The sequence below is a fragment of the Balaenoptera ricei genome, chromosome 1 (genome assembly GCF_028023285.1).
Source record: "Balaenoptera ricei isolate mBalRic1 chromosome 1, mBalRic1.hap2, whole genome shotgun sequence".
Classification (NCBI taxonomy): Eukaryota; Metazoa; Chordata; class Mammalia; order Artiodactyla; family Balaenopteridae; genus Balaenoptera; species Balaenoptera ricei.
The window spans coordinates 145,130,727-145,154,670 of NC_082639.1; the positions used below are offsets into that span (position 1 = coordinate 145,130,727).

Here is a 23,944-nt window from a genome sequence, read left to right on the forward strand (position 1 = left end):
AGGGCAGACAATACATTAAGCAACAGAGAGGTTATATGGTGGCCCACTGCACAAAAATCGACTGGTGCTACATTCCCTGCTCATTCAACTTCTGGAAAACTTCTTGGTAGAACTGAGGAAGATTTGCAAGCTGTCTTTTTCTCAACAGCAGTTCCACATCAGAAGTGGTGAAGGGCATCTCCCAAGACCCTTTCTGGAATTGCAAGGGTATGGGAGTCTTGTGAATTTCCTAGGCTGAGATGGGCAGTGACACTGGTCTTATGCAAATGGAAGAAACAGCCAACTCCATGGAGTGTGCCCCTTCTCTCAGAGGCCACCTATCGGTGACGGCGCTAGAAACCTGGGATTCCACCGAGACCTCTCTCCTAAACCGTGAGGTCCCAGCACGCGGGACCGGCTATTACATTGGAACAGCAAATCACAAACATAAGCCAGAGTCTTCTAGCTCTTCCTCACAGGAGTATAGGACAAGTTAGAGAGTCAGGAATCCTAACTGAGGAGGGTGTGGAAGTGGTGGAAATTGCATTTGCATTATTTACAGATTAGCCCAGCATGGCATATCTGCCTTCTTAGTGGAGATGACCCAAGGCATTATGGAGGGCAAGTTGCCCACCCAGAGAAGGGTGACAGCGACAAGGTACTACCACTAACCAAAACACAAACATGGGTTAATGGAATAGAGTTCGAGCTCTGGTGGCTGGATCATACTTTGGAATGGCCCTTCATCCCTTCCTCACTCCCGGGCTCCCAACCTAAATGCCACTGCTTTTGAACACCTATGACATTTCACATTAGAATATGGTCTTGGCAGCAAGGGGAGGGGAAAGCCGGTGATCTCCAGGAGTCCCCATCTGAGGTCTAACTGAGCCGCCTCTGGCTTTGGGACAGCAAATCTAAGTACATTTTGGACCTCAGGAACCGGGGGTAAGAGTCTTTCTCCATGAGACTGTGTACTTTTCCCTGGGCTTGGTCAAAGCAAGTCAGGGAGGGTTCTTGCATGTTCTTCCTCGTGGCTTCTCGGGTCTGGAAGTCTATGTTTACCTGGAGACACAAACAGAGAGCATGGTCACAGGCCCTCAAGGGCCAAGGTACCTGGCAGCTGGTCCTATATAATAATTATTAATGACAGCATCTTAAATATGTAAGGTTATTCATGCTTTTCAAACTGCTTTCCTGAAGGTCATCCCTTTTGATGCCAGGAAGAATCCTGTGAGGTCTGAAGACCAGATATTCTTCATCCCAATTTACAGATAAAGATACTGAAGAAAAGGGATACTAAAAAAGCTGGTCTAATTTACTATGGAAAGTTAGTAACAGCCAAGGCAAAACCCCAAATTACTCAACTCTTAATCCATGGGTCTTCGCAATGTCAGGCAGAGTTAAACCAGAGACAAGCATTAATGTGGGTTCCCTAAAGTAAGCTTGCCCTTTTGTCCTTTCTCAGCTGCTAAGGAAACAAATATCCCAGGGAGAAAGACTATGTTTAGAATGTACATCTCTGTTCCAACCGGCATTTATAAGGAGCCTGCAGCATTCTGGCCCCTGGCCAAAGACCTCCTGCATCCCAAGTCAAAGCATAATTGAAGAGTTTTAGGTATAGAATGCACCTAAACTCATAGACAACAAATATTTGTCTCCTATAAAACTCTCCCAGGTAAAACTCTGTTTTATAACTCAGAATAGCAGTACATAGAAATTCGTATTATTATTATAAGTAATTATAATAAATGATCATAAAATAATATAAATGACTATAATTACTCATTAATAAGCAGTGACAAATATTGAATAGGTGTTTGACTCCTAATACTCAGAGTGGTCTTGAAAGGTGATATTATAGCCTTTTACATTGGGGAAAATGTGATTCAGAGAGACCAGGTAACTTGACCAAGATCACACAACGAGTAAGTACTGGAGCTGATATTGGAACACGATTCCAAAATACATGCTCATTCCATCAAGTCATGCTGCCTTCCACTAGGAAAACTAACATGGATTTACTGGCATCTATCTTGCAGAATCCCTATAGAAACACAGTTCCTGCTGGCACATGTTTAACTGACAGACAGCTAAAATACTCCCAATTGAGCTCCTTTTTATAGAATCCCTGGGCTCTGCACCTTAAAAGCGATCCCTTTTGTATCAAGAGCCGTCAGAGCAGTGAGGTTCATTTCAGAACAAAGTCCCCATCAAACCTGGCTCAAACCCCAGCAAGGAGAGAGAGCAATGGATGGAGGTCTGACAAGACCCCACCGCCAACACACCTCCCGCGGAGCCTGCACATCCACAAACTCCTCAAAGATCCTATGGGCCTTGGAGACCAGTTTTGCAGTTGACCTGGTCTTCTTGAACTCCTCACAGGCCAACCAGAACTCCAGGTTCTCTTCACTGAACTCCGTCTTCAGGAAGGCGCGGAACGCAGCCACCCCATCTGTGGACGTGGAGGGAAGTGGAAAGGAAGAGAAATAGGAAGAGGCTTAAGTCCAAGAACTGTAGAAGAAAGAAAGGTAGTCATAACACAAGAGCGGCCCTGATTGTCCAGCCCTCACTGCTCTCCTCCACATCCTCTTGAAGACTCCAGTCTCTTAAACACACAGGTACCGTCAGAGGCAAGCCATGCTTCTCATTCAAGGATCATAGTGATATTCTGGAGAAATGTTTAGGAAGCCATAGGAATAATGACTATGGGAAGGCCTGGTCACTTCTAATCAGCCCTCGGTGGTGACTGCCTGTCCCCTAATGCAGAGTTGGCTGTCCCCTGGGTGTACTGGTGAGCCTGTGCTTCTAACGAGGGCAAAGTAATATACGTAATCCATTCCCTGCACCAATCCAAGTCAACCAACCTGAAAAAACAATCTGTCACAAGACAAACTGATGGGGGGTGGGGGGCAGTGAATGCCTCAGGGCAAATCTTTCACTATTATCAGAAAAATGTCTGAAAGTAAACACCCACTGAAATGCAATCTGTAAAACCATTCCGTTATATGGAAGGGGTTCTCAGCCTCTTTTAAAAAACTTTTGAGGCCCCATATTTAACGATTAATTCCATGGATGCTTTATTTTAAAAGATCTTGCCTATCAAATTATACATTTTAATTAAGATTAATTATAATTTTTCTAGTAAATGATTTAATGATTAACAAATCCTTGCATTTTTCTTAATCAATGTCATGCGTATGGCCAAACAGAGCTTCCAATCAGAATAAGATGAGCAGGGTTATCACATAGATTTGGAAAGGGAAACAACATTCATTGATAGCCTATGCATTCAGCTGATGTTTTTATTTTAAAATAGTTTTGATAAATTATCTTAACCCTTAACGCATGCTCCTCAAATCAAATAAGAGCTATAGCTTTCTACCAACTGTCCTCAGAGGAAGGACAGATACAGCCTAAAATAAAGGAGTGACTGCATTGGTTAAAAATGACTCTGGCTGGGGGCTTCCCTGGTGGTGCAGTAGTTTAAAATCCACTTGCCAGTGCAGGGGACACGCGTTCGAGTCCTGGTCCGGGAAGATCCCACATCCCGCGGAACAACTAAGCCGGTGCGCCATAACTACTCAGCCTGCGCTCTAGAGCCCACGAGCCACAACTACTGAGCCCACATGCCACAACTACTGAAGCCCGCGCACCTAGAGCCCGTGCTCCGCAACAAGAGAAGCCACGACAATGAGAAGCCCATGCGCTGCAACGAAGACCCAACGCAGCCAAAAATAATAAATAAATAAAATTAATTAATTAAACAAAAAGACTCTGGCTATAATGTTTTACTTCTTTTCTAAAATTTACTAGAAGGACAATATGTTAACAGTTCTTAATTCTGGGTGACAGACTCCCCTGAGCATCGAAGGTCCATCCATAGGTGCTAGGCCCGGGCACTGTCCACCATCATTCCGTGGATTGATGGCGCCATGTGGTTGACATATTTAACTGTTTGTTTTTACTTTTCTGAAACATTTTTATTTCTCCTAATTAAAAAGTCATTGTTTATCTTTCAAAATAGACATCTTAATGCTCACCCTAGAACCATAGTTATAAAAGTCAAGACTTTTAATTGTAAGAGCCAGGAACTTGGGAGAGAAAAGGGTGTTGATGAAAATCCCAAAGCTAAACCTTAAATCACAAAGAAATCTAAGTTTGGAGGCCTGAGCTTAAAGTGTTTAACAAAAGTAGGGGTGGCCGTGAAATTTATCACCCCAGCCAGGACATTTCTGGGAGTCAAGGGGGCCACTTCTGTTAATTACACAGGGACAACAGACATAAACCATGACCACCATAGGCAAAAACCAGGACACATGGTCACCTTAACAGTAAGACAAAGAGTCTGGAGAAAGCAGAATATGATATAAGGTTGTTTCCCATCAGGCAGGATGGAAATAAAACTGTCCCTGTGCCAGGCAGGAGGAGAGTAACACAGTTTAGACTCATACGAAGGGTCTGCTCAGTGCCCCACTGGCCCTCATTCCTGCACTGGGTTCAAAACCCTGAGAGGAGGACATAGAAATCCGAGATAAATTCAGAATCAAAGTGAGTGTGAAGCAGTGGCGTGGCACTAATTAGGCAGAGAGATGTTCTGAAAAGCATTCATTCAATTCAACAATTTAAAAAAAAAAAACTACTCATGAACAAAGTACTGTTCAAAATCTTGGGATACATCAGAGAACAGATCATAAAATCCCTGTCCATAAAATCCCTTGTGGGTGCTCTTGTTGCCATGTCTTGTCTCCTCCAAGTTCTCATAGAGGAGCTCTAGAAGTTTCCTCAGGCTCTAAAAGAACAGGAGTTTGAGAGCTAGCATGCCTGTCAGAGGCTACAGGCAGAGGTGGGAGGGAAAACCACCTGCAGCTGAGGAAGACTCTGAGACTCAGTGCCAGTGAGAGCCAAGGGGCGTGGGCGGGGCTGCTTCCGCAACGTGGCCTCGGAGCAATGACCAGTCCACACGTGACGCGATCCATGACATAGGGAGGACACAGGCCAGAGGCCCTCCCCTGCTGCCTTCCCGCTGTGGTCAGGGTGTGGGAAGGAAAAGGTGGGGGGCTGGGGGAACCCTAAAACGCTATGCGTTTATCTAAAGGGGCAAATGTTAAGTGACTCAGAAGAGTGCCTCTGAAGAGCCTGTTGTTTTTAAACCAGACGAGACTAAATTCTTTGAACTGAAAACTTTGTTTGTTGTTTGTGTTAGATTTTGTTCTGCTTTCCATAGAGCAAAAATGGGTGCTTGTGAGCAAGCTGAGATCAAGAAAATTACCTCTCTGCCTTCCTCGATGTTATTAGCGAGGATCGCCCTGCTAGGGAAACTGTGTGGCCTCACCCTACCCAAGGTACAGACGTTACCTCCTTGCATCAGATCTCAGCTTTGCTGGGTCTTTGTGTGGATTAAAGGAGATAACACCTGCAGAGTACCCTCAGGAACGTTGCTTTACTTCTTCCCACTTTATAGATGAGGAAACATGCTTAGAGAAGTGGATTGGCTGAGTTCACACAAGGAATAATATGCAGCATTTAAAAACGTAAGATAGGGGCTTCCCTGGTAGCGCAGTGGTTGAGAATCTGCCTGCCAATGCAGGGGACACAGGTTCGAGCCCTGGTCTGGGAAGATCCCACATGCCGCGGAGCAACTGGGTCCGTGAGCCACAATTACTGAGCCTGCGCGTCTGGAGCCTGTGCTCCGCAACAAGAGAGGCCGCAATAGTGAGAGGCCCGCGCACCGCGATGAGGAGTGGTCCCCGCTCGCCGCAGCTAGAGAAAGCCCTCACACAGAAACGAAGACCCAACACAGCCATAAATAAATAAATAAAAATTTTAAAAAAAAAGTAAGATAGCCTAACTACCAGTCCAACACAGCAGTAAGGCCATCCCCACTCATTCATTCATTCATTCATTCTTTCACCCATTATGTGACCCAGGCATTCTGCTAGGAGCCTGGGCACAAAGCACAGGCACAACCAAGTGCTCACAGAACTTTCAGTAACAGAGCAATTTGAGCCAAGATAACATAATTACGGTAATTATGGTATAGATGATAAGTGATATGCTAGGGAAAGCGTAGGTGTCTGTGAAAGTACCCAGGGGGGGCGCCCGAGCCCGAGCTGAGGGGGAGAGGGAAGTCTTATAGGAGGAAGAAGCTTCTAGGCTGAGATGTGAAGCTGAGGAGAAGGAAGCTAAGTGAAAAAGGAAGGGAAAGAGGAAGAAGAGACTTGCAGAAAGGGGGAACCACAGGCACGGAGGCCTACAATTAAGAAAGGTTTATTTGAGTAACCAGAAATAGTTTAGTAAGACTAGTGTTTAATAATAATAATAATAATGCTAAAATTATTGAGCCTACCTGTAGGATAGACATACACCAAGAGGCCTGTGAAAGAGCCAGAGACAGAAGGATAACGCAGCATTCCAAAAGGCCAGGGAAGGGAACATTTCAGGTAGGAAGTGGCCACTGTGTCCAGCGCTACCCAGAGGTCAAGCTAGATACGGTCTGAGAAGCGGTGGTCTTTAGACTCGGCGACAAGATTCCGGAACCACTGGCAAGAACAGTCTTCGTGGTGTGATGAGAGCCCTAGTCATATTGTGGTAAGTATAGTGGGGAATGAGGGGGGAGGAAGTTGAAACAATGAATTCAGATGCCTCTTGCAAGAAGGGGAGTAGAGAGATCAGACAGCACAGCTGGAGGGAAACAAGAAGTCAGGAAAGAGGTCTGGGGTGTGTGTGTGTCTGTGTGTCTGTGTGTCTGTGTGTGTCTGTGTGTCGTGGGGTTTTTGTAAGATAGCCTTGGGTATGATTAAACGTTGATCTGGCCAGAAAAGACTTGTTGAGCGGGAGGAGTTGAAGTTAACGAAAAGAAAGTTTCATTGATAAAATGTTGCCTCCAGGAAGGTAGGAGAAATAGGCCTGAGAACAGCGCTGTGACGGAGAAGAAGAGGAAAGGCTGCACGTGGATGCGGGAAAGTTTCTAGTTTGGGTGCAGGATGTTGAAGGAGTTCCCATCTGATATTAGCTGGAGAAAGTGGTAGGAAATGGAGATGGTACAGTTTTTATTTCTTTCTTTAGGATCTGGGGCAGGGAGTTTTATTTATTTACTATACGCCATGCTTTTTGCTGGAGATTTTACAAACAGCAGCTAAATTTATTTTCACAGCAGTGCCGGTCCATAGATAGCACAGATGATCCGCTCTCATTTTCCACAGGAAGAAACTAAAACTTACGAAGTCAGATAAATTTTCCAGCCCACAGCTGGCAGGAACAGCCAAGTTTCCCTACCGTCCATATGACTCTGAAGCAAGATCTTTCCAGGTGTGTTTGCAAGCAGAAGGGAAAGAGCAAGGGAAGAGAGCAATTAAAGGGGCAAAAGAGGGCTTCCCTGGTGGCGCAGTGGTTAGGAATCCGCCTGCCAATGCAGGGGACACGGGTTCGTGCCCCGGTCCGGGAAGATCCCACATGCCACGGAGTGGCTGGGCCCGTGAGCCACAACTACTGAGCCTGCGCGTCTGGAGCCTGTGCTCCACAACAAGAGAGGCCACGATAGTGAGAGGCCCGCGCATCGCGATGAAGAGTGGCCCCCGCTTGCCGCAACTAGAGAAAGCCCTCGCACAGAAACGAAGACCCAACACAGCCATAAAAATAAATAAATTAATTAATTAATTTTTTAAAAAAAATTAAAAAAAAAAAAGGGGGGCAAAAGAACAGCATCTGGTAAAGGCAGATTCTAGAGAAGGAAAGGGTTCAAGAAGAAGTGGATGAACTTGACTTCCTGAAAGTCAAAAGTAGAGAAAGAGAGGGGGGCAGATGGAGATAGAGAGAAATGGTCCAGGAAGGGACATATTTGAGATGCATCACGGTTGAACAGCTTTGATCTTCTTTATGAATTTGGGATGAAGGCCCTGCAGGTGGTCTGCCTCCACGTGCCAGATTTTGGAGATACGGTAGAATCAAATCATATAAAGCCACCACCTCACAGAACTTGCAAGCTAGTCTAGTGTAACAGACATTAAGCAATCATTTAAAATAATTAATTGAATAATTACAAATGTAGTATGTACTGTGGTGGGGACACCTATGAGAGTGAAAAGAGTCTGGGAACAGCTACTCTAGAAAAAAGAATAGGACCCTGGTAGGAAACAGGCAAACCATTACGAAGACCTAGATTTCAGTTCCTGGAGAGGGTTATGATGCACCAGGAAAGGAGCAAGACCTTTTAGTTTTGGGGTGTCCCCGTCATTCAAAGACAGGAGCATAGGGACTTCCCTGCTGGCACAGTGGTTAAGAATCCGCCTGCCAATGCAGGTGACACGGGTTTGATCCCTGGTCCAGGAAGATCCCACATGCCGCAGAGCAACTAAGCCCATGTGCCACAACTATTGAGCCTGCGCTCTAGAGCCCGCGAGCCACAACGACTGAGCCTGCGTGCCACAACTACTGAAGCCCGCGCGCCTAGAGCCCGTGCTCCAAAACAAGAGAAGCCACTGCAACGAGAAACCCACACAGTGCAACGAAGAGCAGCTCCCGCTCGCCGCAACTAGAGACAGCCCATGAGCAGCAATGAAGACCCAATACAGCCAAAAATAAATAAATTAAAAAAAAAAAAAAGACAGGAGCATCAGCTCCAGGCTGGCAAATGGAACCTGGAGAGCAGGAAGGCACCAGCAGTTGGGACACTAAAAAAGAAAGAGGCTAAGCTGGAGGTAAAGAAAAGTTGAAGTTAGAGAAGGCATTTTTAAAATAACCACTGCAAATAGGTATTGAGCACTCACTTTGGGCCAGGCGCAGCACCAAATGCATTGTGAACCTCGTGGCAAATCCACAGCATGGGTCCTGGTAGTTTCACCATTTCCCAGTAGAGAAAAATGAAACTTAGAGAAGTTAAATAGCTTGCCAACGGTCACGCAGTTAGCAAGTGGCAAGGATGTCAAGCTGCAGAGCCAGCATTCTTACGTGACACAGTGGTCCACTCTCCAGCTCTGCACAACGGTGGGCCCGAGGGACGCCTGCGCCAGTGGTGACTGGAGAGCCGGGGAGGGAGAGCCATCGCACAGCACAAGACAAGGAGGCCTCAAGCAACAACACAACAGTGACGACATTTCCAGGAATGATGGCAACAGATGAGGTGGGGAGGAAATGAAAAAAGTCACCAAGGGAGGCAGAGGAGTATCGGAGAGTAGAACAACATAGAGATAAGAATGGGCATGGGCAGTAGCATCCGACTGAATTACAGCAGCTCAGACTGACTCAGTGGGGATGGGGATTTGGAGTAAAATGTGTGGTGAGCTCATACTCAGATTGCAATTGTCTGGCAGCTCCGTTGAGGCAGCCTACTGACCTTGCCCATCCCTCCTGGTGCGGGAGCACCAGTGTCTCAGCCAGAAGCACCAGTTCTGATCACAGGCAGGCTGCCCATAGTTAGCACATTCAACCTCACTGAGTCTCAGCATCCTCGTCTGGAAAGCGAGGGTGGTGGACCTCATGAACTCTCCCAGGTAGGGTTAGTGCTCTGCTCTGTGCCCCCATCACAACTTTGATGTGCCTGCGTCACACACAGCTCTCAGACGATGGTTTTCCATCCTCCTCCTCCTCCTCCTCATCGCCGTTATACATCAAGGACTTACCCCAGGCCAAGTTCTATGGTATCCAATCTACATATCAACTCACGTAACCCTTACACCAACCCTATTATCAAGGCAGAGGCTCTGGAGTCAGACAGCCTGCGTTTGAATCCTGTGTGACCTTGGAAAAACACCTTAACATCTCAAAGCCCAAGGCTTTCTCACCTTGGAGAGTTTAAGTGAAACGTCTGTGGTCCCTTAGACAGTAAGGGGTGGGAGGTGGATTTACACACACATCTACGCGACTTCAGAGCCCACTCTGCCTGTCTCTCCTCTGGTGACCATTGGCAGGCCCCACGTTATCACTTCCTCTAAAGGAGGGCTGGACGATAACCCCAAATCAGACAGTACGCTGCAAGTACGCCACAGCAGGCCAAACACACCATTTGGCTCACGGAGCTGGAGATTCTCCAGCAGGACAACACCTGCCATCACCTCCTCTGTGGCGACAATGGAGGCCATCAGGTACCACTCATAACCTGGAATCTGTCTAAACTCTCTTCTTTCCCGCAGCTCTGATACCCACCCTACGTGTCCCTCCCAAGATGCAGGGGCACCTCAGAGAGCAGACAGGCATACTCCCCCACCCTGGCCCGGGGACACTCTAACACAGCACAGCTGAGTGACCTTGTAAAGGTGCATCCTGTTCACGGACAGCCTTGATCCAAACTGTGTTTGCCTGCATTTCCAGGGCAGGCTTCAGAGGGAGTGGGAGGGCAAACAAAGCAAAATGGAGCACTTGAAATTTACCAGGATTTCAAGGGAAGAGCTTGAGGAGAGATGAGGAAGGAGGGGAGAAAGGCCTAGGAGGGTCTGGACCCGAGAAGCGGCACTGCAGCAAAGACACACTGAAAGCCTCATGGAGGCCTGCACAGACCGTGGGGATCCCCTCCTCCTCTGCTTGCCCTCCCCTCTCAGCCCCTCTCCCCATCCTTTCGTATTCCCAGGGCCGGCTCTGAGCAAGGCAGGGTGGAGGGTCACTGTGCAAAGAGAAACTTCATCCCTGAACAATGGAAGTGAGATGGGGTGGAAGCCTCTCTCCACCGCCCCATGGCTGCAGGAGCCCCTCCCCTGCCCCGGAGCAGATGGCCGCAGCGGGCCTCTGTGTACAGACCACTTGTCCCCAACCTGGCCCAACTTTCCTGCTCATGTGACCTAGCAAAGGAACTGTATGAGGCTGCAGCAGGATTCCTTCTTCCCATCTACATCTTTTCCTCCCCCTTCTATCACCTCCCGCCTCCTCCCAGCAAGCCTTTTGTCTGGTCCTCTCCCTAACGCCTCAGCATCTTTCCCCGCTCTTCTCCCTTTTCTTCTGTCCCCTGTCCCTTTTCGCTCCTCCTTCCATTTTTCCCCTTCTCTCCACCAGGACCCTCTCCTTCCCTTCTGCTTGTCCATAAACTGCAGTTGGTTAAAATACAGGATGCCGGTTCATCTCTGAAAGGCTCATCAGCATCTACTGGCATCTCTCAGAGTGAGCTGCTTTGTTAGCTGTGCTTCCTTTGCCCACACCTGCCATGCACCATCCACCCCCCCTTACCCACTCACCCCCCTGGGGTATCCCAGACTCAGATCCCTCCCCAATACTCAGAGAAGTAGAGTCCCCCCCTCCACCACCCCCACAGATTCCAGGCTGCTGGAGAGTGATTCCTCTCTGACCCCTGAAGCTATTCTGCCTGGGGCTGTGTCCTGGCTCTGTGTGACCTTGAGCAAGATGCTTAACCTCTCTGTGCCTCAGTCCTCTCCTCTGTGAAATGCAGATGCTAACAGTACTTCCCCCATGGGGCCGTGGGGAGGAGGTGAGTTAATACACGTAAACAGCATGCAGAGCCTGACACTAACACAGTGATTGCTCCACATGTGTTTGCGATCATTATTCCTGTACTTTGCTGGCTTAAGGAATCATTGGACAGAACATACCATGCCTACTACCAAAAAACGACCCTGGTAACTTAAAGATGATGGGTGAGAAACCGTTCAGGGGAATGAGAGAGAAACAGGAGGATCTGCCTTTTTTTTTTTTTTTTTTTCATTTCATTTTCATTTCACTTTGGCTTTCTCTGCATGACCTTCTAAGTCAAGACACTTAAGAACATCAGACATTTTTGAGATTCGTGTCTGTTGAGTCGCAGGAAAGGAAAGGATGGTGTCCACAGTTCCTGGAACACTGGACAGAATTTCGGCATCCTCCGGAGCAAGCACGGCATCTCCAAGAACACTCCCGCGGCCGCACACACGCTGCCTGCTGCCGGCATCTTCCCTCTAGTTCTTTGATGCAGGGTGCTTACATAAGAAAAGAAACTGGGTCACTATGAATGAGCAGTGCAGCTGGTGCAGCAGGGAGGGTGGCTTAGGTAACAGTTCAAGGTCCAGGAGCCCTGATTTAGCTGGCACTGGGGGTGGGCTTGAGCCTAGTTCAGTTCCCAGGCTTGGAAAAAAAGATCACAAGAATGATTTTTTTTTTTTTTTTTTTTTTTTAGCTTTCTGTTTGCTAAAGTATAGTCCCAAAGACCAGAGTCCTCTTGCATCCCTGATCAATTGGGAAAAAATAAGCTGGTTAATGGATCCAAGGTCAGACAAAAGAGAGGAGAGGACAATACATTCATAAAATCTAGGATACATATACTAATGACGAAGTCAAAACCTCTTTGATTCAAAACCAAGCTCACTAATTTGAAATTTGTGATGAGAAAAGCACCAGGATCAAAGGCTTTCTTTTATGTTATCTATAAAATGAAGGCTTTAAAGCAAATAACTGGGGCTAAGAAGATTTAGGTAGGAAGATTATTTACAGAACAAACTATTTCCAGTTACTGACATTTACTGGCAAGCAATTAGTATGCTAATTGTACTTCAGTCTTGTGATTTGCGTAATTTTCTTCAATGATCTCTACTTTGTTAGTATATATATAGCAAGATGATAGATTATGATAGTAGTAGGACTTGGTTGCTAGACTCTTTGAGTCAGAAAAGACATGGGACATCCTATGATCCAGCCCTACACGGAACACAAGGAAATGGTGAGGCCCTGGGGTTGCATTGCTTCTTATTCCTAGGACGTGGTCACAGAAGAGGAAGGAGAGCCTGGGTCTTACAACTCCTAGTCCAATGTTCTTTCTTATTTTATCAAGCAGAAACTGAGTCAAGTAACAGAAAAAACGTGGTAGAGCCTGTATCTGCAACTATTGTAAGAAATTGGCAAGGGGTTTTTTTATTAAAGGGGTGACAAAGGAGATGTGCCCCAAATAGGGTGAAAGTTTAGCATTCACAAATGACTCCTTTAAAACAAGAGAAGTATTATCAAATCCCATGGACACCAGTCCACAGCCTAAAAGATTTCAAAAATTAAGTGTTTAGGAATGTTTTTCTGGTTGGTTTGACACAACAACACCGCAGGGACTCTCAAAGAGGAAACATACCAGATTCACCTACTGGGCTTTTAAAAACTACATCCCAGACGGATGCTTTCACATACATTGAGGGGAAGTTGGGACAGTATGAAGAAGGGATGCCAAAACCTCATGTGGCAAAAGGGGGTGAGGTATTATGAGATTGGAATAAGCCCACTGGTGGTGCTGACGTGAACCCCACCCTACCCCCAGAGTTCAACCTCAAGCTGCCTATGGGATCAAGAAGCTGACACCATCTCTAGCATATAGGAGTCACGAAATGCCTGTGTTCTCCATGAATTTAATGTTGGGTTATAATAAAAATAATAAGAATATTTATCCTTCATGGAGCCCCCCACCATGTACCAGTCATCATGCTTAGCATTTCACAACCGCAGTCACATTTAATCCTCGCAACAACTCTACAAGGTAAGTCTAAGCATTCCCCTTTTACAGATGAGGAATGTGAAGTTTATAGAGTTTACATAATTTACCAAAGGTCACAGCTGGTAAGCAAGAGAATGCGTGTCCAAACGCTTTCATTCAAACCTTTTTCAACAAGCTTTTAATAGCTGCCTTAGATATTCTTGGCACTCCTTCTATAAAGGTTAAACGCATCCATGTTCCTGGGTGCAAATAAAAATTATAGCAATATAGAGAGGGTGGCAAGGAGGAGGAGAAGTTTCTTTTCTATCCATCTCTAGTTCGAGTATCTCTAACTTTTATCATCACTTTATCCAGAAAGCACACCTGCCATATTTGTTTATTTACTGTGTACACTCTCCACCGTGCCTGCTACACGTGTGGACTCTGCAACACATGGACAATGTCCCGTTAAAGGGATGTGCTGCCTGAGAACTTTGGAGAACGGCAGTACAGTCTTTAGCATGTTTCTTTGAAAGCACAGACCACCTGCCCCGCCAGGAGGCTCCAGGTTCATAGTTTCCCGTACTTGTGTTCTAGAGCAGTGTTTCTCAAGCTTCAGCGCACATCAACATTACTGGGGGGCTTGAGCAAAAACAGACTGCTGGTTCCCACTCCCAGAGATTCTGATTCAGTAGGTATGAGATGGGACCCAAGAATTTCCATTTCTCACAGGCTGCCATCGGCTCATCAGCTGCTGGTGCTGCCTTCCTTGGATCCCACTTTGAGTGACACTGTTCTAGAACCTTTCGGCTTGCAGAGGGATGTGAGGAGAGCTGTGTGACAGGTGGAAATCTGTTTGTTAAACGGTACATTCTAGAGCTAAAGACCATTTGCATGAACAAGTAAGGAATTTCATGAGCTGATAATTTTAGTGTTTGCTTGTGTGGGGTTTTCTGCTTGGTTGCTATGTGACCAGGTCACTTCATTCTATTTTTCTATATCTCAATCGTTATCCCAAAGGGGCTAATTTTTTTTTAACTAAGAGCTTCTTTACTGCTCTCTTTTGCTCAGAGATGAATACTAACTCTGCAAATGCAAAACAGCTTTCAATTACACTATTCCATGAACCTAGCCTTCCCTTGGCCTGGCGGGGACCCTCCATGCGCTGCAAACAATGAAACAAAGCTAAGGACCACATGGAGGCCCAGGGGGAGGTGGTCTGTCATCCAGGTGGGGGATCAGGCTGAAAGAAAGAGGGAAGAAACCCTGTCTACACCTTCACCTTAAAACTGGGATGAATTTCAACTTTTACGTCAAAAAAAAAAAAAAAAAAAAAAACAAAGACAGGAGGGAGGGGCAGAGGGAAGGAGGGAGAATTGATTCAGAGTTAAGGACTGAACGTCCTACTAAAAGCTGGACAAATAACAAGCATATGCCTGAACCTCATGAAGAATAAAAGCAGAAGACACAGGATTTTGTGCTCTCCAGCAACCTGTCAGAAAAGATTTCCCACAAGCTGGGAGCCTTCATTCTCCCGAGTATGAACTGCAGAGGTGGGCGCATGCACACATGCCCCTGGGGACAGACTAGGTGCACACACACAGACAGCAAGTCTATAATTGTCACTGGATGAACAGGAGAAAGATGCCAAATTAACACACATTAGAAATCCCTCCCTATCTAATGAAGCCATCAGCACTTTCAATTTCATTTTTCATTTGTTAGTTAGGAAAAAAAAAAGAGCACTTAGCAAGTGGTTATCTCCCAGACCTCCACGGGTGCGTCTTTAGCTCTGCACTGCACTTGTAAGCAAATGTAATTGGAAATAAAATTCCTCCCCAAATATTTACGTTCCAGATTTTTTTATTCTAAAAAATAGTAAAAGTTGCTTTCTTTTTTTCCTGAGATTTGAACCCACGAGGTGCATCCCTGCCCAGTGGGGTCCTGCCAAGGAGAGGAGAAAGCTTCATAACACAGGTACCTTCGCCTCTCATCGGGTTGCTCAAGCCATTTCAACTCTCAAGCAGTTTTGTTTTTTTTTTTAATTAATTTATTTATTTTTATGGCTGTGTTGGGTCTTCATTTCTGTGCGAGGGCTTTCTCTAGTTGTGGCAAGCGGGGGCCACTCTTCATCGCAGTGCGCGGGCCTCTCACCATCGCGGCCTCTCTTGTTGCGGAGCACAGGCTCCAGACGCGCAGGCTCAGTAGTTGTGGCTCACGGGCCCAGCCGCTCCGCGGCATGTGGGATCTTCCCAGACCAGGGCTCGAACCCATGTCCCCTGCATTGGCAGGCAGATTCTCAACCACTGCGCCACCAGGGAAGCCCTCTCAAGCAGTTTTACATAACCCTGCAGGCACCATGGTCTCAAACCACCTGCCGTAGGTGACTAGTGACTGCCAATCCTGGTGGTTGCTACAGACAGCATCCTAGAATAATAGGGCAGAACTCAATCCAGCCCCCCTTGGATCCAGATCCTTCAGTGTAGAGATGAGGAAACAGATTTTCCAAGACACTGAAGGATTCCGTCAGGGCTGCCCAGCTATTTAGCAGCAGAGCTGGGTCAAAATCGAGAGGTCTGACTACCAGTCAGGGTTCTTAATTCTGCAGAAGTACACGCCCTGATTAAATGGAACAATGCTCTAAACCAAAAGCAGCCCTTCTGCTCCGGATCGGTGAGGACGTCTAACATCGACAAGGTGGCATTTAAGAGGAACACTGAATGTCAGGATTCTATTTGAAATCTTGAGGCCCCCTAGTCTTAGCACGTGGCCTTATTTCTTGTGTTATCTGTATCTATGTCTGTTTTCTCGGAAACCTGCGTTCTCCACCAGGGCAGGACTGTCCAGTTCATCTTGGGGCCCCTCTCCCATCAGCTGCTTAGCATAGATTTTGTCCGTAATGAAGACTCGGGACACCTTTTTTAGAGTAAATGAGTGCCCTAAACATCCAGGCAGAGCAGGATGGCAGAGATGTTCTGTAAACTGAGAATGGGAACAAGAACAATTATGTGAATTTTCCGAAATAGAAAACTCAGGGAGGACAGCTGCCTGGAGAATTACCAGGGAGTGGGCTCTAGACTAACACGCGTTTTTCCGTGGCCCAGTCGTTCAGTCATTCTCCTTTCTTTTAGGACAGTTTGTTGTTTTAATTGAAAGCCCTGCACACCTCTGATCAACTGCTGTCCCTCGTAAGAGACCAGCACACATGTAATCCCTTTGCAAAAGCTTAATCAGCCCCAACTGAGTCACAGTACTAACCCAAATTAATTAGACTTGCGGAAAGTTGTCAACACTCTTGGAGGTAGGCTGGGCTCTGACCCTCCACAGCTTCACGGGAACCTTGCAATTATGCCAGAGGCCCCTGAATAAAAGCCCCTTGCTTCTCAAAGACATTCACTCCATTGGCTTTTTATTTCCGTACTAAACAGAAATAAAAACGAGCATCAGACTCCAAGAAGGAGCACAGAACTTCAAAGTTCAAAAAGCTTATTTCTGTACTGGTTTTTTTTTTTTTTTTTACAAAGAAGCGAAGCAATCTGGTGTTGGCTTGTAACACTCCTTAGTGGAATCCCCAACTCAGAAAATTGTGATTGCATTCCTGGAAACCCAAAGCACCCCTGATAGAAGCAGAACCAAGTGTCTTTAGCTCTCAAAGTCATTGAGTCAAACAAACACAATTAAACCTCTAAATCACCGGGTCTTGCCACTGCAGCAATCCAAACATACCGTAAGCTTCCATCCACTAATTTTACCATCATAAACTCTGTCTATAAAGGCTTCACGTTAATCGTTGGCAGCGAAACTTGCATTTTTATTCTCAAGCCACAGTTATTTTTCATTTGAGAAATACAAGCATCATTTTTGAAAAACTCCACCATATTCTTACAAAACACCTTTGCATAGAGAACCCAAAATCATCTAAAGTTGTCCTCTCATGAAGATTCTCACACCCAGGTGACAGGTAGCACACAGGTATTTCCATCCCCATTTAAGAATGAGGAAACGGCCTCAGTGACTTAAACTGAGTCAATCATGAGGCTGAAATAGAAACCAAACTTCAAGATGACCTTGAATCAAATCCAGCCAGGAAAGAAGGTGTAAATTGATAGTGACACTTGTTTAGCCTAATGTGATTCCAGAAAATAAGTCAGAATCGCCCCATAAAAAACAACTATCAAATCCTAAGTATTATCGTACATATTCCATTACCTCGGCAGATTCACCACAGAAGTTTGCTGTTTGGGGGGTATAGCCATATGTTACATGTGCTGTTCTCTTCTGCTTTATTTTCTTTCCTAAGTGTAATCCATAGAACACTAAAATGACTATTTGTCTCACAAAATTACTTGCTACAATATGTGCTTATTCTTAAATTTTGCATTTTGTTTTAAAATCTAGTCAAAAGCATTCGTTAATTAGTACTAGGATGAGGGGCATAGTAAGAGGGAACTCCTCATCCAGATGAAAGCAAAATCACTTCTAAAGACATTTTCTGAAGACTGAGGGACTCCATCAAGGCCATCAACTATCTGGTAGCCGAGCTGGGTCAAAATCGAGAACACAAGCATGAGTACCAGACAATGCCCTTCACTTTGTTGTATCAGAATTATGCCCCCCAAGTAAGTGGAAACAACGCAGTAAACTAAAAGAAGCCATTCTGCTCCCAGATCAATCAGGACTTCTAACATCAGCAAGACGAATTTATGGGGAGCCCTGAATGTCCGTGTAAAACCTTCTTTTCTCTTCAAAAGACACTTCCTGACTCCTATTCTCCCACTCCCATGTTTTTCATGCCACTAGGATGTAAAGCCCAAGGAACTTGGACTTGCTTATGATAAGAAAAAAGCAAGAGCTGAAAAGTCTGGCCGCCATCAAAATGCCCTTCCCACGCTGCAAAGTGCACAACTCTTTTTGCCTTTGTGGGAAACAGAAGGCATACAAGATGAGGAAAGGGGAAAATGGAAGAGGAAGGATAGCAGAAGTGTGTACAATAAAACTTGTACCCAGTCGGAAGTTGAGGGGTATAGTACAGCTGGGGTAGTAAACACCCCAAATAAGGAGGGACAAGAAAACTCAAAACTCTGCCAACTCAAGTCAATAACAAAATGCATAGAATATTCATTTGACTGATTAGTAACCTGAGGCTCTCCAGTGACTTGGGGGGAGGTCATCTCAGTTTATGAAACAAGCTTTGGATGGAATCTAGACTGTCATTCCCATCGAGCACATCACTGCAACGCCCTAAGCCAAATTCTTTCTTGCTAAAGTTGCTGAGAACATGAAGGCTCCTTGGGACCATCCTTTCAGCTCAGAATACAAAATAAGGGCCCTCTTCCCACTGCATTTAAATTATGTTTTCTTGTCTATAGGTCCTCTAGCCAGGAGGCTCTGTGAGGGCAGAGACTGGAGCTGTCTTGGACACCAGGCACAGTACCTGGATCATGGCAGGTATTTGGTGCATCTTTTACAAAATGATTGATTTGCCGAGACCTGATGAAACCTGAATTCTACTTACACTTATGGGAGAGAAGCACATCAAAGGAATCTGCCCACCTCGTAGCTTCTTCTGTGGATAGTCTCCTAGGAAAGAAGAAACATCTGTCTTGAATATTTCTGAAACGACCTCCTCTCCTTCAGCCACCACTGAGATTTGCTCAGGAGAATAAATCAAAACAATGGAGGGCAAATGAAGATCATACCTAGATTCCTACAATCCTGTCGCTATAAATGTATATATTCTTAAGTGGTTGATGGAAAAATCTCAGGATTGGAATTCTGTAAGTTTAATATGTTGACTTTCAGTCTAAAAAGCAAAACTAAGAAAGCGCATCATTTGAAGATGTCACTGTAGGGGAATTCCCTGGCAGTCCGGTGGCTGAGACTCTGGGCTTTCACCGCTGACGGCCCAGGTTCAATTCCCGGTCGGGGAACTAAGATCCCACAAGCCAAAAAAAAAAATCTAAAAAAATAAAAATAAAGATGTCACTGTAAACCAACTATACTTCTAGTTAATTAATTAATTAATTAATATGTCACAGTAACAATGGGAAGAAACTGGACTTAGAAAAAGCTAGGCTGAGCTCCTGACTCCATCTCTTACTGTCACCTTAGCTTCCTCACATCTGTAATGGGAATAACGGCACCCATCACAGAACCCCGTGAGGGTTAAATGAGGTACCATCTGTGACATCACTTAACACAGTATAGGCACTGGATCCAGTTTATCTGAACCTAAGCAGAATTTTAGAGTAGATTTGAGTAATTTGCTTCCAAACTGAGAAGCTCAGATTGACAACTAAGTAGAACCAAGAAGTATCCTACACTGCAGCTTTATAAGGGTGGTGCATGATATGGTTTTCTTAGGAGAAAAAGAGGGTCCCTATTCTGAGATCGTGAAGCCATACACTTTGAAAAGGAATATAACATTTTTTCATTCATGTTCAGAGATATAAAAGGAGCTGCCAAGAGGCAGGAAATTATTGTCACTCGGCTCATCTGTTCAGCCATCTACCAGAGAAGACGAGGCTGTATAGTCCCACAGTGGGCATCCCATGGTCGGCACCCCGGGAATGCTGTGTGGCCATACTACTCACTTCAGAGCACGGTTGGGTTTGTCGGGAAGAATAGCTGTGAAATCACTACACGAGTCGGACTTGTGAGACAGGCATCCCAGTCGAGTCCTCATCCCTTTGTTCCTGCAACAAGCACAGGGGCAGAAGGATGGGGAACTGTCATAATAATAACTGTCAGCCCCATAAAGCGCCCCTGGAGTTGCTGTGGCAGGAGCCAGCACTGCCCCCTCCCCTTCTTCCCCAGGTGGCCCCTGAAGATCTCATAAACAAGAGGAGAAACACCTAGAGGATCAAGGGCAATACTCACTCCCCATCTTGACTACCGGAATAGTAATAGGTCCCCTACCCTTAGAGGCTTAAGGCTTTTTAAAGCTGACATGCAAGTTGATGGTAAGTCAATGAAGGTCGTTAGCTTGGAAGAATTTCTAAATTAGGATTCTCTGTGGGGAAAGGAAATACAGTGATGACATAATAACAATCCACATTTTGCTCTCCCACTAGGAGGGCAAAGTAGCAGCAGCAGCAGCGGCAGTAACTCCTGATTACAGAGCCCCAGTGGTACCCATATGGAGAGCAGAGGGATGCTTGCATGATACAGGGATGCATGTCATAGAATCTCAGAGCACAGACAAAGTATGGGGCTTCAGGGCAGGTCAGTTCTACCTCAGGTCCTTCCTACCGATCCCACAAACCTGAGGCTATACATGAATGGCTACAGACCAGTGAGGACTGATGCCTACAGGTGGGGAGGAGCTGTGGGTACAATCAGCCATTAAGAACCAGGGTGCCCTTTGTCAGCACTTTCACTTAACTAAGCTCTCATACACCTATTTATATTTTGGTTTATCTCAATCAACATATGTAAAATTGTAACATGCATGCTTAGATTTCTCATATTTTTTATTCTCCTAAGGACCAGACACTTAGTAGTTATTTGTTGTGGCAGATCCAATGAGAAATTATGCTAATGTCTCTTTCTGACTCTTAATATTAGGCCACTTTTACCTTTCACTGAGATTGGCAAACTACAGCCCTGCAAGATACATGTTTGTGTAAATAAAGTTTTATTGGAATGCAACACCCCATTTGTTTACATATTGTCTAAAGCTGTTTTTGAACACAAGGGCAGAGTTGGGTGGTTGCAACACAGACCGTATGGCCCATGAAGTCAAAAATATTTACTCCCTGGCTCTTGACAGAATAAGTTTACTGACCCCTGGCCTTTAACCATGGCAACTCCTCGGATGGAGGGTAAAGCTAAGAGGGAGGGGTTTGGGATAATCAGGACTTAAGAGTGACGGATAAAAGGGGACTGCCACATGCACACTGGTAACAGTTTTCCATGGAAATTGTCCTAGAAGATGTCATTCTCTTTGTTGAAAGGAAGTTCTTCCAGCCTGGTTTTCCCTTCCTCATTTTCTCAAATCCTGGACCTGGGCAGAGATGTTAGATCCAATTCAAGCTCTTTCTTTTACTTCAAATGGGTTTTCATCTCTGACCCTGGTAATTGTTCACAGAAATCTTATCCAACAAATGTCTACGGGGATGGTATTACATTTGGCAGGGATGGACAACACTTGTATTCCACAGTCCATCTCCGAGGAGTCTTTTAAGGCCAGAACATTCAAGTTCTCAGAAATATCTCCTCTTCTGCACAATCTGTGCCCCTACCGCTCATCTCAGCCAGGTGCATTGTGAAGCCATCGATTTCCTGGCATTTCAAAATATTGGCTACAGCCATTCTCCCTTCCTTGACAGTGAGCATCTCATGTCCACTCACTGTTACAAATCACGGGGTGCCCCAGCACTAGGCTATTGCGGCAACTGATTAAGGGCCCTTGAGTCATCACATTCCATGAATTCAAGTGCAGGTCCTGCCCAGGCTGCACCACAGGCCAGAACCGACTTAGAGTGAGTCGGTTCATTCCTTGGTGCCTCAGAAACATCAATCATTGAAGAGTCAGGTCGATGCCCCTAAAGGGCAATTAAGAGGATTTCAAAAAACGGCACATCCATGCAAGCCATTTAACAAGGTTTAGCAGGGGCCAGGGTAAAGTCTGCTACTTGTTACCAAGACAACAGTAAGTCTCCCAAATAGTTCGCAAAAATCTTCCGCAAAATATTCTTTGGGGCAAAATAGTTCTATTTTCCATCTTGTCTGAGACTTAACCTTTTAGACAGGCCTGAAATAATAGGAGCAGAAGCAAGAGTCAAAGGTTAAGGTCACTTAAGAAAAAGACTAGACTTGCCCTCGTGTTTCTTCTCTACCCCGGAAACTCAGAGACCCCTAAATGGTTCCATGCACACTCATGCACAGTCCCACCCCATAGGTCCCGGCAGAGTGCGGGAGGGCCTTGCAGATGCTGCTTGCAAGGCCGCAACTTTGCAAGGGGCACCCAGGGAAGGACAGCGCCGTCCACACAGGAGGCCTGGGGGACGGACGCCAGTGGCCCACCCACGGCATTAGGAGGCTTGGAGCAGGCTCAGACAGCAGGGGAGGTGGGAAGGTGGAGGAAGAGGAAAGTGGCAGGGATGAGAAGAGAGGTTAGTTATCAGTTACCTGCGTGGCATCAGTAAAGCGGCCATACAGGCACCCGCTTACAGTTAACCCTCTGGCTGGTGTGCAGGGACGTCAGGGCGGGAGATAAGACTGCGGGGCACAGGGATTTACCCTTTCACGTCCTCTCACCTAAAATCAAAGAATCTGCTGTAAGAGCGGGCCCCCTCTCTTATCTGACTGCACTACAAGTCCTCGCAGGTGACTTTCTGCCAACGGAATACCTCCCCCCACACCCCACCCCGTGCCCCACGAATGTCTGCTGGTCCTGAGCAAGGGTGACCAACCGGCGGTGAATGAGGACCAGTTGTTGGGTGGCTTCACATTGCTGCCTGTTGGTCAGGAGGTCCTGCTTCCCCAACCACTGGCCATCAGCGTAAAGTGGGACACGAGCCCCCGGGGAGGAAAGCACAGGCATGGCAAGCCAAAAATTACAGTTCTCTGTGTCTTACTCGAGTGGGACCCAAGTGACCAGCCAGCCCTGGGTGGGGGAGGAGTGGTCAGCACTTGCTCCAGAATCCTTTGATTGGCTGCTTCTCACCTCCCTCCAAGGGAACGTGTCCCAGAGGTGGGAGTGCCGGAGCCTGGGGAGGGCGTGAGCGGGAGGAACGTTGGAAGAACTCCAAGGGAGGCTTGTCAGGCACTGTCACCACTCAGGTTTGCTCCTTTGCAGGGATCACAGGCACAGGCTGAAGAAATGAATATGCAAGTCACTCTTTCCTGCCCATATGGAGGCTGCCTGACCTTCCACATTCTGCAGACTGGCCTGTTCCCGACCCGAAGCAGGAAGGGCATCAGGGAAAGGGGGTCTTGAGGTAGAGGCCTGATAGACTAATAATCTGTCTCTCCTGAGGGTCCCATTCTCAGAGCATCAAACCCTTCATTCCCACAGAAGAAACTGACAGGAAGAAACACATGAGGAGAGCAGCCCACCAATAAAGGATTCCCCTGGGGAACCGTGACACCAAACATAGAATCCATTTTAAAAGAAACTTAATTTAGATAGATAAGGTTCCAACACGACCTATGCAGGTGAAATTATTTTGATATTACCTAGAACATTTCACAAATACTTTTGAAAAAACCTTCTCTAATAATACTATAATCAATCAAATTAAAAGACTGCTTTGTTAAAACTGGGAAAAAAATTTAGTTAGACTTCGTGTAAAGGCTCATCTCTGGGAGACCGAGCCAAGGCTGTGTTCCCTGACAGCAAGGACATTTCCTTAATCTTTGTCCTAACCGTGCATACACCTGCTTGCCCAGAAGTCGGGAAATCAAAGCCCTTTACAGCTGTAAGGGTCTCTAGAAATCATTGTTTGGGGTACCTTAGCCTTGTTTTCTCTGACCTGTGGGATATAGCCCCAGAGGAGGGGGAAGTCTCCTTTATTACCTTGGGGCTCAGCAGAACCAGGCGCTATCACCCACATTCACAGCAGGCAAGGTCACCTGGGGCAGTTATCACCTGGT

General features: G+C 46.1%; 1 protein-coding gene across 1 annotated transcript; it reads right to left on the minus strand.

The window, feature by feature from the left end:
- Positions 1-708: 708 nt before the first annotated feature.
- RGS8 (regulator of G protein signaling 8) lies at positions 709-22,559 on the minus strand. Its single transcript, XM_059903982.1, has 5 exons — positions 22,478-22,559; positions 19,939-20,040; positions 18,861-18,925; positions 2,265-2,431; positions 709-1,041 (listed from the first exon to the last, which is right to left on the minus strand). The coding sequence occupies exons 1-5, from the start codon at positions 22,501-22,503 to the stop codon at positions 859-861; spliced, it is 543 nt and encodes a 180-aa protein (XP_059759965.1). The 5' UTR covers positions 22,504-22,559; the 3' UTR covers positions 709-858.
- Between the last annotated feature and the right edge of the window lie 1,385 nt (positions 22,560-23,944).

Coding starts and splice junctions, on each gene's coding strand:
- RGS8 (XM_059903982.1), bottom strand. CDS start 22,503: ATGGCCGCTTTACTGATGCCACGCAG. Junction 20,041..22,477: donor GCTTTACTGATGCCACGCAG/GTAACTGATAAC, acceptor TGCTTGTTGCAG/GAACAAAGGGATGAGGACTC. Junction 18,926..19,938: donor AAACCCAACCGTGCTCTGAA/GTGAGTAGTATG, acceptor CTTCTTTCCTAG/GAGACTATCCACAGAAGAAG.